Source organism: Lytechinus pictus, chromosome 18 (assembly GCF_037042905.1).
Source record: "Lytechinus pictus isolate F3 Inbred chromosome 18, Lp3.0, whole genome shotgun sequence".
Lineage (NCBI taxonomy): Eukaryota > Metazoa > Echinodermata > Echinoidea > Temnopleuroida > Toxopneustidae > Lytechinus > Lytechinus pictus.
In genome coordinates, this window is record NC_087262.1 from 20,144,726 (window position 1) to 20,163,671 (window position 18,946).

The window sequence follows — 18,946 nt, forward strand, 5'->3', positions numbered from 1 at the left end:
AGGTATGGTACGAGGGTGTTTTGATGGGGGGGGGCACATTTTCTTTCTCAGTTAAAAAAATAGGGGTTTTACATAGTTACACGGCCCAGAGTGGTCCCTTTTTGAGATTCTTCTTTCTCTCCCGTTTTTCACCTTAGCCTTTTCATTACTAGTACATAGAAAACTCTGTTGGCATCGCTCGGGAAATGCTAGACATTATACAATGCCCTAGATAACATTGATTTATGTATTGGAGTTAAAAAAACATCATGGTTGAGGAGCAGATATTAATAGTTTTCCACCATCCCATCCAAGAAGAAAAAAAAGCAAGCGTAAAATGTACATTGTGTGTAATGATTAATATCCATTTTTATTGAAAAATCTAGGTTTTCCAAAGCGCGAATGAATTGAAGTGCACATAACAATACAGGGGCCGCGGAACAGTTTTGAAAGTTGGGGGAGGGGATGGGCTGAGCCGAAAGTGGGAGGGCTGACCATGCAAACAATCATAATCAAATGGTATTTTTTTACATTTTTTGTACACGGTTTTGTGCGCGGGCTGAAGCCCCCGCAGCTCCTGCAATAATCGTGCTTGACCCTATTTTAAAAAGAGAATAATTTGCATTAACCATGTTAACATTTTGTATATCACGTCACAGGTTTTTAAGGGTATTGCTAAATTTCACCACCGTAGATTTGGTAATTGTGGGACACCATGGTTGCTGAACTCTAAATATGCAGTTTACACGAATTTCCATCAGTGCTGCCAAAGGTGCTGCTGTCACCAAATTATGACCCACTCCCCACGAAAGCTGAAGACCTGGGCCTACAGTGCTGATCGTGGACCAGAGCCGTCAGGACTATGTTGCACAGGTGTGTATCTATCCATTGTTTCTTGGAGAATGGACTTGTAGGCTTCGTAAGCAACCACCGCTGCATGGAGCCCATACAAGGTGGCAAAAGGTTCGAGCAGAGTACAGATCACACTTCCTCCAATCTCACCATAAAATGCCTTCTGAAGGTACCATGTGTTGATGATGATGACACTCTCAATGAGCCAGCGAATTCCGTTGAAACAGGTTATGTAGATGAGACACGTCAAGGTCCAGTTGATTTCACAAATATTCATCATGCGAATCCCCTGCACTTGTAGCAGGAAGGATGTAACCTTCCATATCATGAGGATGATCACAAGAGAGTAGATGATAGCGTAGATGGACACCGCTTTAAGGTGGCTGTGATTGGGTTCCGTTGGGTCGCTAAGAAGTAGACCGCTCCCTGCCGCAAGACGCATGATGCAATGGCAGAAGATTCCCATAGAACAAAGTAAGAGCAAGACATCATGAGCTTCAACCTTCCTTGGGGAAACGGGTGTGAATGTCTCCCGCGAGTGACGGGAGACGTACGAGCTGTGCATATACAAGATGAAGAAAGGAAGAATGAATAAGATGTCTGCGCTCCACTCTATTTCGAGTTTGTATTGAAAGTGGTCTTTGAAAGGGTCAACTATCTCGATGTAACAACTGAATATGAAATACACGAGGGACAACGAGGTTGAAAGAATCCAGGCCTTCCCGATGCTCTTCTGGAGGTTTTTTATGAACGGATGCAACGAGGCGTTTCTACCATCCTGACGTCGGGTTATGAACGCTTGACAGTTTAGGACACAATTCTTGATGCGGGTAATGCAGCTATCACCTTGGAAGATGTCTCTCTCAGACGCATGAGCTCTGGTGATACGAAGAGAAAATTTGAACACGAAGGATTCCCACATGTGCCACAGAAGACACAGAGCAACTATGGCACATTCTGTCTTGAATGGATCCAACATGTTCAACGCAGTTTGTCCTACTTTAGCAAGAGTACTATTTGGGCCGCATGGTCCACTGGCTATGCTAGCGGGTATCAAGGGTTGGTTGGGAGTATTGTAAAGTAAACTGATTGGATCAGCTATCTTATAAACAGCTATCCACGCTGCTCCGGACACTAGTAATACCATAGTGTATAGGTTCTCTTTTGTTGTGACAAAGACTGCATCATAGTAGTTTACAGCGAACTGCATCGTCACGGGTATGTAAACTAGATATATGATGCTTTGGATGCATACCGAAATCATCATAATCTTACGGTCGTCACTTCCAAGGAGATAACATGTCAAATTGGAAACCCAGAGCAATACTACGTGGAGCATTGTGAAAATCAGTATTACCCCGAATATCTTGAGAAATAATGTACTCCTTTTGCTATATCTGCAACCAATCAAGGGGCGATACTGGGGGGACATTCCTGATGACTGCACGCTGGCATCGACTGATTCATTTAAAGAAGAGGGCGCGTTTGTCCGCATTTCATCCTGGTAACTATGACCCCGAAGATTTCTGGAGACAGGATACTCATCAGAAACACAGGCGGTATTCAGGTTAAGTCTTCGGGTATCTACACCTCCTTGCATCTGGTCTATGTACGATGGTTCTTTGCAGGTGGACAAACCGAGGTTGTAAGCACAATGATTGCATCGCGTCGGCCATAAAATTGTCTGATTTTCATGGTATTTCCTCTTGTTCCTGATGAATCGAAGCAACTGAACGATGATGATTAGGGAAGCACCCGACAGGCTTAACAAGCCGATGACGTTTAGCAACTCTTGCTGGAAGGATGGCGTGTCCGGGCCAACGGGGAGAAGTGACACAAAGGTAATACTAATTCCAGTGCTTGCTCCCAAACATAAAAACAAAATGCCACTCATCTCTGTGTCACTGTTTGGTAACTGATCCATTTTCTTACCAGACATGTCTGATCAAAAATCTGCACTATTACTTCAAGGATGCAGATAAACGCACCAACAGACCTCAAAATTCGCTGCGAAGGCCAAGTTCTGAAATAAAACAGTTCATCTATCTTTTGTGCTATGTGTTAGTGGGAAGTTGGTGTGTTTGTCGGATTGCTAGGAGAGGAATCATTCTGTGGTGTAAAGTGTTGGTATATGATTTTAAATATGAACAAAAGTCGAACAAAACTACCCAATACTAATGACATTTTATGATTTATAGGCTATAAATAATGGATTGTGAAACTAGATTTACGACGAATGATAATTCAAAAGTCTTTGTGAAAAATGTGGCTGTTATTATGACTTTGAAGATATCTATTTTTAGTCCGGTTTAGTTTATTCAATTTTCTTTTGGGGCTTATGTTTAATCATTAAGTAAGTAGGCCTTTTAGTTAAATATTTTATGAACACTTTGGGAGAGAATTTATGGGCAATAAAAAGTATAATTACAGTTGCCTCTTGAAACAAGTTCATTGTTTAGGGCGAAACAAACATACGCACCCACACCTTACACACACATCAACACACTATACTGTACTATACACCCGAACGCACACTCTCGAGGCTCGCTTCCCCTCCCTCCCTTTATCTCCCCCTTTCTCCCCCGCCCCCCCCCCTCTCTCTCTTTCTCTCTCTCTCTCTCTCTTCCTCGTTCTCAGTCTCCCATTTCTGACCCCGGTGTCTCTGACACCCGTACTCTCTTCTCTTTCTCTCCCACTTCCACAATGCAGTTGTTGTTGTTCTTTCTCTCTCTCTCTTTCTCTTCAGAGGGACCTGGTCATGCGGATCAATATGATACCAAGTCAAATGATGCGAGCGTGTCGACTATGACCACCTCTTCTCAAAATGAGCTCTCGCGAAATATTAGAGTGAACCTTGGACCAGGCATAGACCTACTACTCTGAGTAGTAGGTATATGGACCAGGTAACAGTGTTCACGGATAAATACAACCTCGCTCCTTTCGGAGTGAGATTTGCAACTTTTAGAATGGATTTTAATTCTTTTTTTAGTGAAAATGTATTAAAGATACAAAGTTCACCCCTAATGGATTGGTCACCATTACAACTTCGAGAGGGCTCAGATTAAGCTCTTTTGTAGAAGGCCTAAGATGAATGCCGTCTTGACTCCTCTTTCAAATGAATATTCGGATATAAGAGCGTGTGCAAAAAAAATATGAAACAATGTCTCATTTGATTGATTTTAATATCCACGTAGACATAAAGATCATTAAACTATTTACATAATCTACCCTTCTAATAGCATGGTTTATACTCTTGCATTGCACGCACTGGTTACCTTACAAACTTACTAACCATTTAAATTACAAATCACAGCATAGAAAATATATTACAATAGTTTTCTAAGAAATCACATATTCTCTTTCCTTACGGTTATATTCAATCAAGGGTAGTTATATCGTACCACTTGTCCAGAATAACCTTATATCTGAAGAAAAACATTTTTCTACGATTTGCTGGATCGCCTAAGGAGTCCAAGATTTTTCCTTTGCCATATTGGCCCATGTGCTTTATTGATAGTCTGGATACATAACCTTTTAATAAATACATAATTAGATAATTATATGTCATCAAATTTTGATGTGAATTTACATAAGGTAATTATAGCATAATTGTTGCTTAGTAGCGAAAAATAAATAACAAATTCATTTTTTTTCTCATTTCCATTCAAACACAATCTAAATTAATCAGATACAAATTTAAGGACTCATATTTTAAAGAAAAGCAGTACAAAATAAAACATATTGAACTGAGGAGTGTCCACTAAAAGCAATGCTTGTAAAGTGTGGATCCCCTTGGAAATATAGAAATAACTGGGTATTTAACATGATACATGCGTATATAACGAGGAAGTAAAGAAAGAAGGAAGAAATTGAAAAGGTACATGGGGATCAATCTGATGTTCAGTCACACAAGGAGGTCGCCGCCAGGAATGATACGTTGTGCATTAGACAGAAAAGAAAGAAAGAAGAAGGGAAAAAGGAAAAGACAAGATCGACATATAGAAGATGAGACAAAACAAGGTACATGACAGGATAAGAAGAACACAATAAACAGATAAGAAAAAGGGAAGAAAGGTCAAATGGGGAAGGGATAATGACAGACCAGTTTGATCTGGTGAAGCGACAAAACTTGATATAACCAGGCTCAAAATGATAAAGAAAACATACTAATAAATAGAAAAAAAGATGAGATAATTATGCTCTTCAGAAATTACAATGTCAGTTCTTTTACGAGGAATCATAAGAATGAAGAATGTCCCTAATGCATTCAGTAACATGAATAAGATCAGAATTGATACACAGCAAAAACTGTAGTGTTAACCGGTGTACATAGAGACATAGAGACAACACCGGTGTTAGATTTACAGTGTTAGTTAAACACCTATGGGTGATATTATAACACCTTTGATTGTTACATTTACACTCTTTGGTGTTATGTTCAATCTCTAGGGTGTTATTTTAACACCTCAGGGTGTGGTCCTCTAGAGACACCAACTGGTGTCAGTTTTAACACCCCATTTTTTACAGTGTAACATCAACTACAGTTTATGGTACTGACTCTATTGGGCATATAACTTCGTGATAAAAATATTTCCTTGGTAAAGTTCGATCGATACATCTACATATTCACAATATTGAGTAAACAAACGAAAAACATCGTGCCCAAAAGGCATACTGAAGATCCGTGGCGACAGATCTATTCGAAGGTGCATGGAGAAACTCTCTTTCTTATTTCATAAATATTTATAATCATTATTAACTTCTTTGAATATCTCAAATGCAACTAGTGAAGAATGGATATCGAATAAACTTACGAAGGGGTTCAGGATTTTACCAAAATACAACCCGTTTCCCTCCCCGAAAAACAACTCCAACCCTATCCAAGGTCGAATGCTTGTATTTCCTAATAGCCAAACGGTTCCGCTAAACATCCCTGTATACATGGAACAGATTAGGGTCCACTTAATTTTCTGAACATCATCATAGAACTGCCGTTGTGCTATGAACAAAAACGAGGTCATTAGCCAAATCAAGTAAATTCTATAGAGAGCATACGGGATGATGGAGTATATTATTTTCTGATCGTCGATGGATAAAGATGCGGAATCAATAGCCAAAATCGTTACGGCTCCGACGAGACGAAATAAGCTCTGGATGAATATACCGCCACATCCAAGCAACAGGATCTGATCACTACTAGCCAATCCCCGAAGAACAGATACCCCATGTCTTACAGGAAAACGTTGTGAACTTTTATTGGTGATGAACGCTTGGAAATGGAGTATGCCGATGAGTGGAATGCCGAATGCCATCTCCAAACACCGTTCTAAAGAGAATTGCGTGTGCGTCGAAATGAGATCTGGGGTTTTATACCATCTTAGAAATGAAACTGTAGTGATGATCATCAATACTGCAAGTAACATTGCAAGAAACGTTTTTAATAGGAATCTGTTAAAATTTTGTTTAATTTGAATGTTGATCTGTAGGGGTAGGGATTCAATGTCAAATCGTGAATTATTGGTATAGTAATTACCTAACCGGTTTCGATAGCTTAATCTCTTTGAAAGAAAGGTGAACATCCTCTTCCACATCGATTTAGAATTCTGTTTAGGCACACGTTCAAATGGCGGAGTCGCACATGGTGACAGTTTCAAAACGGCCTCTGGTAAGGCATTACACCACATGTGCCAAAATATACCAGCAGCTAAAATACCACACTCTACTAAGAATGGATCTATTACTTCTTCAAAATCCAGAACAAATTGTCCGAAAGATGATCCGTTCAGTTTGCATGGACGCTTTTTATGACCCAGATGAGGTGCTGGTTCATTGTTGTTCAAATTAGACGGATACCCATTTTGCGAAAGTGTAACCCAAATGCAGCTAGCGAACATGTATTCTATTGGGTAGCAAAATTTACCCTTTCTGGTGAAGACAGCATCGTAATAAGAATTGAAAAGGAACACCGATATAACGAGTATACCTCCGCATGTCGCATTCAAAAGAGCCTGTGCAACGAAGGAGACCTTTCTCCTGTAAGTCTCATCGCTTTGGAAGATGCACAAGATATCTCCAATTATTACTAACACAATTTTGAGCATGCTAACGGCCGCCAGTACGGTAAATATTCGCAGAAGAGATTTATGAGGACGTTTAAACAGTGACGGGGAACGAGCATCCATATCTTGGTAACTTTGTTGAAAACCTTCGGACTTTCCGTCTAGATTTTCACTGTGTTCTTCCAGAAATGTACATCTGCTATCCGTATTTGGAGCCTGGTTTTCCATCGTTGATTGTGGCATTAAGGAGTCTCCATTCATACCAATATCTGAGGGTTCGGCGATGTTGATCTTCTTTCTAGATCCTGGTTTTTGTGAACAAATGTCAGGATCAATTGGCCCATGATGTCCAGAGGTATGGGCACGTCCCTCAATAACAACCGAAGAAGCAGTTGACTGGCCAACGGACGGTGTACTTCTGCCCTTTGCGATGCAAGAAAATTGTTCAGAATTCGGTTCTTGGCTAGCGTCATTATTCTCTTGGCGATGTCCAATACTTGTGTCAGGTCGCCCTCCTGTTACCAGTATCCCGACAGCTTTGGCACAATGACGGCAACATGTGGGCCAAAAAATTTCTTGAGCTTGGTGAAACGCTGCTTTCCCACGAAGGAACTTAATCATGATGATATCACAACAGAGTATGACGAGAATCAATACGCCACTCGTTATCGCGTAACCTAGATCCTCTGCATTAGACAAACTATCAAAGTTGCTCCCAATCACCGATGGTAAAACAGTGCAGCATATCCCCAGAGTGACGAAGAAACACATCATTATTGTTGCTTTAAATTGGGAGAGTTCTGCAAATTGGTGATCCATCGTATTTGCATTGATATTATCCTAGGCCTATAGACGATGTGTCAGAATGAGACACTACGCTGTCGTAGGAAATAAATGTACAAATGGGGAATGAGAATCGAGGAGGAAGGATGTTGATAGAGCACCAATGGATAGTGGTTAACAACGTAGCATGAAAAGTGCATGACATGCATTACGCAAATCATAATGCACTTTAATGACTGGCCATCTCCTGGTAGTGATGGTTTTAGTTAATGTGTACGAGAATAATCAGAGGTTGAATAGACATAAAGGCGACGTTGTATCTATGATAAAGTACTGGTTTAGTATCGGATTCACTTGACACCAAGTCACGGATGATATTTAGTTTCTCATGTGACAGCACACCCTTTTTGTTTTTAGCGTATACTGTATATTTGGTTTTAATTTCTTTGTATATTTTCCTTGTTTTGATTTTCAATAAGCCATTATTTTCCCTTTCTTTCCATGTCTTTTTCAATTTCCAGGCTTCTTTTTTTCCTTCCACACACTTATAATTACCTTGCAAGCTGATGAGTGGATAAGAAAGAGAGAGAGAGGGGGGGGGGGGGAGGGGGGGGGGGTGAAGAGCAGAAAGCCGCAGACTCAAACACAGAGGGGTTACAAGTTGGTCATGCAATGTATGCAGAATTCGTTTCTATGATAGAATAGTGAAAATGGAAAATTCACATTTTTGTGCAAAAAAAATTACATCATGAGTAAAATACATAAAAGGACGAAGACATTATTTTTTTTGAGATAGTAATACATAATACATAATTCCAATGATCACACTCGTGCTAAAGAGTAAATTACTTTATCACGTTTGTCCCATTGCCCTTCGACACTATTTCATTTCTATTGACACGCAGAGCAACGGACAGACAAAAGGAGAGTATTACCTTTAGAAGGTGTGTAATTCGTCACATCAAAATTTGTACACGAGATGAATCCCATTATCATAATCTTCAATATAGCAGATGGATACTTCCTGCTGCCCCCAAGTTTACTGGTATTCGACATCTATTTTTATAAGAGTGATTGCTACCTTAAATGATCCTAAATTTAGATTACAAGAGCGCCCATTCTACGAAATACGAGGATTCCCCCTATTTTTGCGGAGGAGCAGGAGGACACGCCCTTTTCCTTTCACGTTCTTCAGCTGAAGTTTTTAGGGGTGTGTCTCCCCCGTCCCCCCAAGCAACTTGGTTGCTTTATTTTTATGACTATATATTATAGAAGGATCTGAGCGGAGTTATTAGAAAGTGGAGGAAACTGTCTTCCTTGTCACACAAACTTTTTTTTTATGTTTCAAATGCAACCAAGCAAAAATGGATACCAAAAAGACTTACAAAGGGGTTCAGGAGTTTCCCCAAATACAATCCATTTCTCTCCCCGTAAAACAATCGCAACCCAAGCCAAGGATTAAAGGTTGTGTTTGACAATAGCCAAACGGTTCCGCTAAGCATCCCTGTATACACGGAACAGATTAGGGTCCACTTGATTTTCTGAACATCAACATAGAACTACAAAAACGAGGTCATTAGCCAGGTTAGGTAAATCTTAAAAGCTGTATACGGGATGACGGAATATGCTATTTCCTGATCGCTGGGTAAAGCTGCCGACGATAGCAAGAAGATGATAGCTCCAACGAGACGAAATAAGTTCAGAATGAATATACCGCCACATCCAAGCAGCAGAATCAGTTCGTTGTTCGCGGCCAATCCATGAAGAATTGATATCCCATGTCTTACAGGAAAACGTCGTGAACTTTTATTGGTGATGAACGCTTGGAAATGGAGTATGCCGATGAGTGGAATGCCGAATGCCATCTCCAAACACCGTTCAAAAAAGAGTAGCGTGTGCGTCGAAGTGAGATCTAGGGGTTTATGCCATCTTAGAAATGAAACTGTAGTGATGATCATCAAAACTGCAAGTAACATTGCTAGAAACAGTTTCAGTAGGAATTTTTTCATACCTTGTTTAATTTGATCATTGATCTGTATGGGTAAGCATTCTGTGTCGGTGTGTGATCTGGCATCACGCCTGATGCAAGAAAAGTTTATGTAGCTTATTTTCTTTGATAGCAAGAAAGAGATCCTTCTCCACATCGAGTTGGAATTCTGTTTAGGCATACATTCAAATGGTGGTGCGGCACATGGTGACAGGTTCACTTCTGCAGTGAGTTATTTTCTCTTTTTTTTCCTTCAACATTTTGTAGAATTTGTAGAATTATGTACATCCTATTACCCCCTCTTGGGTTATGAGGGTATAACACAAAGGTAAGAATTATAGTAGTACACGCCATTTGAATACGTTACTATTAATGTACAAAGATAATGACATAATGATACAAACAGTAGGATTATGTTAGAAGTTTAATGTATACAGTGGTGGAATAATGATAAATGATATGTTTGTTTTCTCAAAATATGTAGAGTAAAATTTCTATTATGCTAACTGTGTTGAATGTACTTGTAATGAATTATTCTTACAGAATTGATGATATAGAGGACAGTTCTAAGCTCAGACGGGGCATTCCAGTAGCACACAGTATCTATGGTATAGCACAAACTATCAACTCGGCCAACTATATGTACTTCCTAGGACTGAAGGAAGTAATGCAGTTTGATCATCCTGATGCAATGAAAATATTTACAGGTTGGTTGAAATCTTGCTTTTTATCTCCTTTTTAATTCAATTCAATTCAATTTGTTTTTATTTTCAGATAATAAACATAACAAACATATTATACATACATAATATACAAATCAGATTAAACGTCATAATAGATACTTCAGTTACAGATAACATCATACAAAAAATAATCAGTAAATAAATAGGTCGTAATTTTAAACACAATGATTATGAAATAATTCAAAATTACAGGTCATAGTTAACATATGAAAATAAAAATCAGGGACTTATTGAAAAGCAAAGCTTGTATTGACAAGCCCCTCTGGAAAATAAATAGTGATTTTAACCATAGGTAGTTAAAAGTAGGGTAATGTAAATATAATCAATTTAAACGAAGTACATTATGGGTTTTGATAACTTCCTTGAGGAAGGAATACATATATGACGACTACTACGTGACTGGTATTACTATTATAAGCACCCTAATGTAAGACATTGTAGAAGGAGTGTACATTTGTAAACCGACCATACATACCTTCCGGAATTCAGGAGTCGGACAGAAGAATGAAGAAAGTAGCAGGTCTTACAACAAAGCTGAACCATGCAATATCACAATGTCTTGCCTAACATGTCTCAGAAAGACAAGTGTACTGTTAATGGTTACATAATCTGTAGCCTAGTAGATAAGCACACTACTTTTAAGTTTCAGATCATGAGATGACATCAATCACTAAAATTTGGTGGATATGTAACTCGTAACTTGCTATAGGTAGAACACAAAGAAGTATTTAGGTTAAAATGTCACAAGTCAAATAACTATTATTATAATTGTTTGTGGTTTCAGAGCAGCTAGTCTTATTGCACCAAGGACAGGGTATGGACATCTATTGGAGAGACTCCTATACATGCCCCACAGAGGAAGAATACAAAGAGATGGTCATAAAGAGTGAGTACCATAGCATCATTGTGCTGCACTCAACCCGGGTGTAGCAAATGTATACATGTAGGCTCCTTGCAGGAATACTTATTCCTTGTAATGCCTGTGCATTTGTAAGGTTAATAATGACATTTAGCATTGAGTACCCTGCAAAGTGCCTTCCATTTTTAACCAAAAAAAATCATGTGGTAACTTGTACCCTCACCTCTTAAAGAAATGAAAATAAGTCCATAATTATGCAGATAATTTTTCTCAATCTTTTGCTTGGCTTTGCAATTTTGTAGTGATGTCTTTTTTGGGGGGCTTGTCAAACTTGTTATCTATGCCCTCCTAATATTGAAACTTTTGATCCACCCCCGACATTGCGATTGGCTCATGATTTTATTGTTAGTAGTAGTATTGAGTACCCTGCAAAGTGCCATCCAGTTAAAAAAAAAATCCTGTGGCAACTTGTACCCTCACCTCTTTAAGAAATGAAAATAAGTCCATAATTATGCAGATAATTTTTCTCAATCTTTTGCTTTGCTTTGCAATTTTGTAGTGATGTCTTTTTTGGGGGGCTTGTCAAAATTGTTATCAATGCCCTCCTAATATTGAAACGTTTGATCCACCCCCGACATTGCGATTGGCTCATGATTTTATTGTTAGTAGTAATATTGTTGATAACTAAGTTTATGAAAAAAATGTTTAAAGCAGTCAGTATTTCCAGTGTTTATAGTAATAATGATGTAAACTTTGATTTACTCTTATAACAGAAACTGGAGGTCTGTTCGGTTTAGCTGTCAGACTCATGCAACTTTTCAGCACAAACAAAAGGTAGGTTTTGAAAATATTGTCAAACATCTGTATAATGTTGCAATAAGTATAAGTGTCACTGCCTGTATATCTACATGAAAGTAATATCTATCTATCATGTTTTTCACAACTGTTTCAGAAACAGATTTGAATTCTCTTTTTTTTTGGTCACATCATGGGCACTGACGAAGAGTGTGACTTTACCTTTCAATTTTGAGAGCTACGCTCCTTTTAAAATCTACAATTCTATTTCTACGGCATTTACTCAAACCATTTGTGATTATTTATTCCATATGCCGAAGCAGACTATTTCTATCTATCTATCTATCTATCTATCTATCTATCTATCTATCTATCTATCTATCTATCTATCTATCTATCTATCTATCTGTCTGTCTGTCTGTCTATCTATCCTTATATCTATCTTTCTATCTATCTCAATATCTTTATAGAAGATGATGGTCAGTTCTTTTGTATTGCCTTATACTGTAGGAGAGTCAATATTTTCTATAAAAAAGAAGATGTTTACAGTTACCCATGTAGTTTATCCTGACAAGCCTGTGGTTCTTGAAGAGTTGAATTAGAGAAAGTAAGTAGGTTAAAATATTGGGCAAAAAAAAAGGTTCCAATATTATCTCTTTTAAACTGGATGAAGTCCTAAAAAGACTATAAGTCAGATTATGTAGAGAAAACTACTGGAAAACAGGGTATGAGGAATGAAGGCTCAACATTCCAGATAGCTTGACTGTCAATCCTTAGGTAGGCCTATATCTATTGCCAGTATTATCTTTGTTTTTTGTGATGGCTTCAACCACCTAAGTAACAGATTAAGGTAAACAGTTTTCTGCTGTACAGAAAAAAAAATCACGGAAATTGGGAATAAAAACAGAATTCATAGAATTTCATGCAAAACACATCTCTTTTGTTCTTTGAATTCCCAAAATAACAGTGTAAAATCATGAAAAACAAAGCAAATCCAGTAAAAGAAAACCTTGCATCAGTGGAAAATCTGATCAAACCTATTTGCAGTGCTTAGCATTTGTTCACCAAGGTTTGATTTCTTTGTCTTTTCCAGTGACTTCAAACCCCTGAGTGACATCTTGGGCCTTTACTTCCAGATCCGAGATGACTATGCCAACCTCTGCTCCAGGCAGTACACTGAGAACAAGAGTTACTGTGAGGACCTCACCGAGGGCAAGTTCTCCTTCCCTTTGATCCATGGGATCCGCAGTCGACCCGAGAACACACAGGTTATGAGTATCCTAAGACAGAGGACGGAAGACATGGATGTCAAGAAATACTGTGTAGACCTGCTAGAAAAGGTAGGTCGGTGAAGGGTGAAGTTCAGTCTCACGATAAGTTGGTTTTAATAAAAGCAGAAAAATATACAAGATGTAGATATTATAAAAATTGCTTTTAAATTTAAAGAGAGGACTTCATGAATTTCAAAATTTTTTATTTGTGATGTTATATGCAATCAGCTCCTCATATATTATGTGATATAAATTCCATGAATTTTCATTTATATAATGGAACATGATGAATATTAATATTTTTCTTTTAGAAGGGGGTATGGAGTGATGTGTCTGATGATCTATCCAACCCACAAATAATATCATCTTCAATTTCTTCAGAAAGTTTACATTTTTTGAAATGTATATCACATGACATACAGAGGAGCTGCTCGCCAACAACATCAATTTTTTTTTTCATAGCTATTTTGTTTGACAAATTTTCTTCTAACCTTCACTAATATTTTTCTCTGATTTTTCTGCTTGTAGTAGAGTCGACTTATTTGCCCTGGTGGCAGCGCGGAATTTTGAAAACTGTAAACAAGACTATTACTACATTTATACTAAATTTAGATATTGCTGCAATACTACTGCAGAGTGGCCATCCCACAATGCATTTGCATTGGGCAATAAAACTCTGCATCAATGCGTTATCAAATTACCATGGCGATTACCATGGCATATTTACACTGAATCTAGTCATTGCAGTGAGAAAATGTGTCTTTCCAAACACATTACTTTGATGTCCAAGAATGATAAGTGCATATACTATTTGCTTGATGTAACACCAGTCAGCATATAAACGATAAGTTTAGCAGATAGCTCACTTTCATATGTCCCCCTGTGTTGTATATGGGACCTTCAAGGAAATTACAAGCCAAAATTTGGAAAAGAACATTTCTATTTGTATGAGCTCGATATTTCTAAGACACACTTTATTTTTTTATAAAATTTATGTGTATTTATTTTTGTTTTGTTTTTCTATGCAGTTTGGTTCATTTGAATATACAAGGACAGTGCTCTTTGATCTAGAAAAGCAGTAAGTATGCATATATTTCTGTAATAGATTCACAGATCATGGTACTTTCGTTTGAATAGTTTCCCTTCCATTGCAGGCATATGCTAACATTCATATGATTTTTAAAATTCTGAGCTGCAAGGTCCCAATCGTCACCTGTGTCTGTGATATGTTGTAATATGAAGCCCAGAAAAAAAAATTCTCCCCAAAATCATATTTTAGAGTGCTTAAAAGATGTGAGAAAATAAATGACTTGAAAAACCATCCAAATTTCATTCCACATACTAACATGTATTTAATTAATTTACCTAGGAGATTAAATGAATTATTTTTCTGTCAGTGTCTGCACGAATTTTATTTTTATTTATCTTGGGTGTATTGTTTAGCCATGTAGACAAAATCAGATACAGTATACATCAAAGTTCAGGATATTGTTATTATCATTATTTCATCTTATTTTTCATCCCAGGGCTTATCAACATATAACAAACCTAGGAGGAAACCCCATCTTGGAATCCATCTTGGAAGAACTTGGAAAACTCATACGGCATAGGGATCAATGACGTTTGTCCACCTGTAACATCTGAACTTCCATCTATGATCATCGTGTGTTATTACAGGTGAATCTACCAATGTCAAATCTCTTTGGAACACTGAAATCTGTTTGACTTAGGTACATTTACATAATAATTTAAATAATACATGATTTGCATATTCTGGTGTGAAAAGAATACTTTTACTGAGGCGATTCTTCGACTTATGGAAGGTCTATTTAAAGCAGTTCTACTGTATTTGTATTGTATTTGATGCCACCCAGTGATTGGTGGTGATTTTTTTTTACCTTATGGCTAAGAAAGCATGAATGCTTGTAAGCAAAAAACCAAAGGAACGACAGCTTAAGGACCTCTCCGAGGAACCTGGTAATGAGGATTAATGCCTTACCAAAGGGCACTAGCGCACCAAGTAGGAATCAAACCTAGGTCACCGGAATCTGAAACCCCTGCTCTACCGACTGAGCTATCTTTGCCAGTGCAACAGGCAAGAAGTGAACCACCCTTTGCCTCAGGTATACCTGACCTAGTTGTGAAGATAGACAATCTCACCTTAGCTTTCCTTACTATACTATAGAACTTGGAAAGGGCAATTGGTTGTAGTGTAAGGTGGACATTCATCTACTGAGGATCACTATTTGACATCCTATTTGAGGAACATATGTTTAACTGGGCATCACATGTAGCCGTGCTAAAGGAAAGGGGCAAATTGATACACCGCACAGACTTCAGTCATCTGCCTGGGTTTTTAATTTGGTGTCTTGAAAGGCACTTGTTCATTGTATGTTTTCCTGCACAGCATTGTTTCAGGATGTGTCTATAGTACAAGTTTGGAGATTCTTGGGACCAATACTAATATCAGTATAAAAAATGCTTCCTTGGATCAGGGTCAATAAAGTTAATTTGTATGTGAAGGCAGAGGGGGGGGGGGGGGATGGAGAAGTTACTGTTAGATTAATTCATATCTCCCATTGAGATGTGTGCATCGTTTTTTTTTTCAATAGGATTTTCTGGCTAATGTGTTTTTATTCATTGGAAATTGTAAATTTTAGAGTCTGTTTTTACAATATTTTTGCTGATCCACTTAGCATGTACTGAGTTACTGCAGATATTGTGCTATACAGATTTGCTCTTTGTGTGCTGCAGTTGTTCTATAAATTAAAAATATCTTTAGATTTGCAAAGCTTAAGTAAATCAAAATCATGCTGCAAATCATTTGATCACAATTCATGTAGTGCAGAAATTCTGCCATTTACAATTGTTTTTCACCAAAGTGATACCTCAAGAGTGGTCAAAAAGCTAAATGTAACACCATTTTTATGTAGTCCTGTTCTATTTAGAAAAATATGTTTCCCTGTTTATAGATGGCCTTTGTGTTTATGACAGCTCAAAGATTTCTGATCTGTAGATTTTTCTCTTGCCACACGATCATTTTGTTCTCGTCATGTTAATTGACTGCATGGAATGTTAACGATTAGAAGTAAGAAACTAGATGACCAATGCATTAAAGCCTCTCATGTAATAAGATCGGTGCTTTTTCAAAGTCTCAAGGGAATCAACTTGTAAAACTGGTTCATGATTTTACAGGATATTAGTGCTGAATAGTAAAGCCTCGTTTTTTTGTGTAATTGTTGTTGGCTGGGGGGGGGGGGGAGGGTGGTGTAAACAGCATGTGTCCATCCGTGTAAATGTATTTTCTTCCGTAATGAGCTGTCAGTATATTTCTTTTGGTTATAATTGCTTTGTAGATATTTTTTAATTTCAAGGTCAAGATGTCAGATATGAAAGGCAATAGCTACGTACATGAAGCATGCAAATCACAATCACACATATTCTTGCCAAAGTGATTTAAAGCCCCAGTCACATGTAGACGCCGGACCAACCAGGACCAGATCAGGGGGAAAGATCCCCGTAGAGTTCTTGGAGGTCTGTGTAGGTTCATGAACGTCTGGGAGACAAACCGGCAGTTTTGTGGAGGTCTAAAACATCTGACGCCATCTGTGGACTGCTGTGTTGGCAGAGCAATCCGGGATGGTCCCTGTAGCTGCCGTGTTGGTCCAAGTTGATGCCCTGATGGTTTATGTAGATGCCGTGCTCTTCTGCCATGGTCCATGTAGATCCATTATGTAGATGACATGTTGTTACCGTGTGTACAGTCATCAGCACTGGTCGGCGTTCAATCCGGGGCAATACTATCCTGGACTGCCCTGCATCATGCTGGCATTATCCGGGTATTGTATATCCTCGAGGATCTGTGATTTTATTTAACTTGGGCTTTACATGTAAATCATGATGTGACTGCATAAAATGCTGGCTTTATTCTATTCCTGTTTTGTCTTTGTTTTCTCTGTATCACTATATTTTCATCTCATTTTTCCTTTTGTAGTTTTTCTCAATTCAGGCATTTGTATGTTCATAATTGCTGTTAAGATCCAAAGACACTACAATGAAGTGCTATTTAAATCATGCTAAAAATATATTATTATCATTTTGTATTTCCATGTTCCTTCTCTTTACTACTACATGTATATGATTAATTCCTTTTTATTCTTACTCTCTGAAATAAAGAAAGAAGGTTTATAAATATCATGACACCAGGTGATATTCACCTTAAGGCTTTAGTTAATTAAATAATTTCAACTTAAAATGACATGATGTTCCTATTTTAATTTTGTTTATATACATGAAATATAACTTTTTTAATATGTGGTAATTAGTTAGGCTATATCTTTATTTGGGGTCACTTGGGATTAACTTGCCTTTCAAAAATAAATCCCTTAACCCAGGAAATTTAATACCAAACAAAATTTCAAGTTATTCACCTCTGATTTTTCTGTATTTAAAAGTGATTTTCAAATAAAATATCCTTCATATCTAAAAGTTGATGCACAGTTCATGCAACATCACATTTTTTTTTCATATTAAGAAATAGTGGACTGTGACTATTTCTATGAGCTTTATCAAAAGACAATTTAGAGATTAAGAATAGATTATGACAAACATTTATCTTTAATAATGTCTAATGCAAGTTTCAAGAGGAATTTGAATTCTGTACGGGCATGAATTTGAGTTTTCGAGCGGAAAGCCGTTCTTTTAATACAAGAAAAGTGCAATCACTTGCAAGTCAATTTAGGTTCCAAACTGACTTTTATGTCTAGCAATTATGGTTTGTTTCTTGGAATGTAATTGTAGTGTAGTAAGTTTGTTTTGGTTTTAGTCACAATTTTTAAAGTACATTTCTTCATAAGCCCAGTATGTCTAGGAAAGCAGGGTCTTTATTAAGACCAAACCAGTACTAAATGATATGTCCAAATATATCTTGGACTCGAAAAAGATTATTGCGGTACAGTGGATTAAGAATTTGAAAAAAATTACGCTTCATGATTTTAGAAGAACAATGATGAGGCTATTCATTTGCACTCTAATGAAAACACACTTGCAAGTTTTTTAATATCTGTGTAAAAATATAACTTGTGTTTGTATTTTAAGCATTGATTTAAAGGGGTTCTTCCTTGTCATCTCATTTTTTTATATTTATACATATATGATCATTGTATTGATCACATGAAAAACTTGTCTTTCATTTTCTGCTTGTATGAACTAATACTAAATGAAATGAAGTGATGTTTTTCTTGTATCCTTTATTTGTGTAATCATGTGGGTAATGTATTATTCTAATTTCCATTCCTATTAGTAATTATTAAAAATGCAATAATGTTAAAACTAAACATTGTAATTATCTGAGATAATTGTCTTGTCTGTTTCCCTTTCATTTACAAATATTGCTTTTCCAGAGGAAACATGCAATTTTTAGAAATTGAAATGATAGGTCATTTTATATTCATTTGATTTGAATTATCCGTTATGATGACAGATTTAAGATATATTTAGTTTGGTTTTTGTCCTGTCGCCAACATTGGAATAATGTTCATTTCTGGTTTGTTTTCCTCTTCAGTGGCTAAAATTGGAAAGGCTTATATTGGTATTGTAATGATTCTTATCAGGATGAG

The 18,946-nt window shown here is 37.3% G+C and overlaps 1 protein-coding gene across 1 annotated transcript; it reads left to right on the forward strand.

Moving 5' to 3' along the window:
- The first annotated feature begins 2,634 nt into the window (after positions 1-2,634).
- LOC135157550 (geranylgeranyl pyrophosphate synthase-like) lies at positions 2,635-18,662 on the forward strand. The gene is made up of 7 exons (XM_064113493.1): positions 2,635-2,672; positions 10,204-10,367; positions 11,188-11,289; positions 12,036-12,096; positions 13,151-13,397; positions 14,357-14,406; positions 14,855-18,662. The coding sequence occupies exons 1-7, from the start codon at positions 2,635-2,637 to the stop codon at positions 14,946-14,948; spliced, it is 756 nt and encodes a 251-aa protein (XP_063969563.1). The 3' UTR covers positions 14,949-18,662.
- Positions 18,663-18,946: the final 284 nt, after the last annotated feature.

Excerpts from the sequence above, each read along its gene's own strand:
- LOC135157550 (XM_064113493.1), top strand. The coding sequence starts at position 2,635 with ATGGCGTGTCCGGGCCAACGGGGAGAAGTGACACAAAG. Across the intron at positions 10,368-11,187 it reads TGCAATGAAAATATTTACAG|AGCAGCTAGTCTTATTGCAC; the intron begins GTTGGTTGAAAT and ends TTGTGGTTTCAG. Across the intron at positions 13,398-14,356 it reads GTGTAGACCTGCTAGAAAAG|TTTGGTTCATTTGAATATAC; the intron begins GTAGGTCGGTGA and ends TTTTCTATGCAG.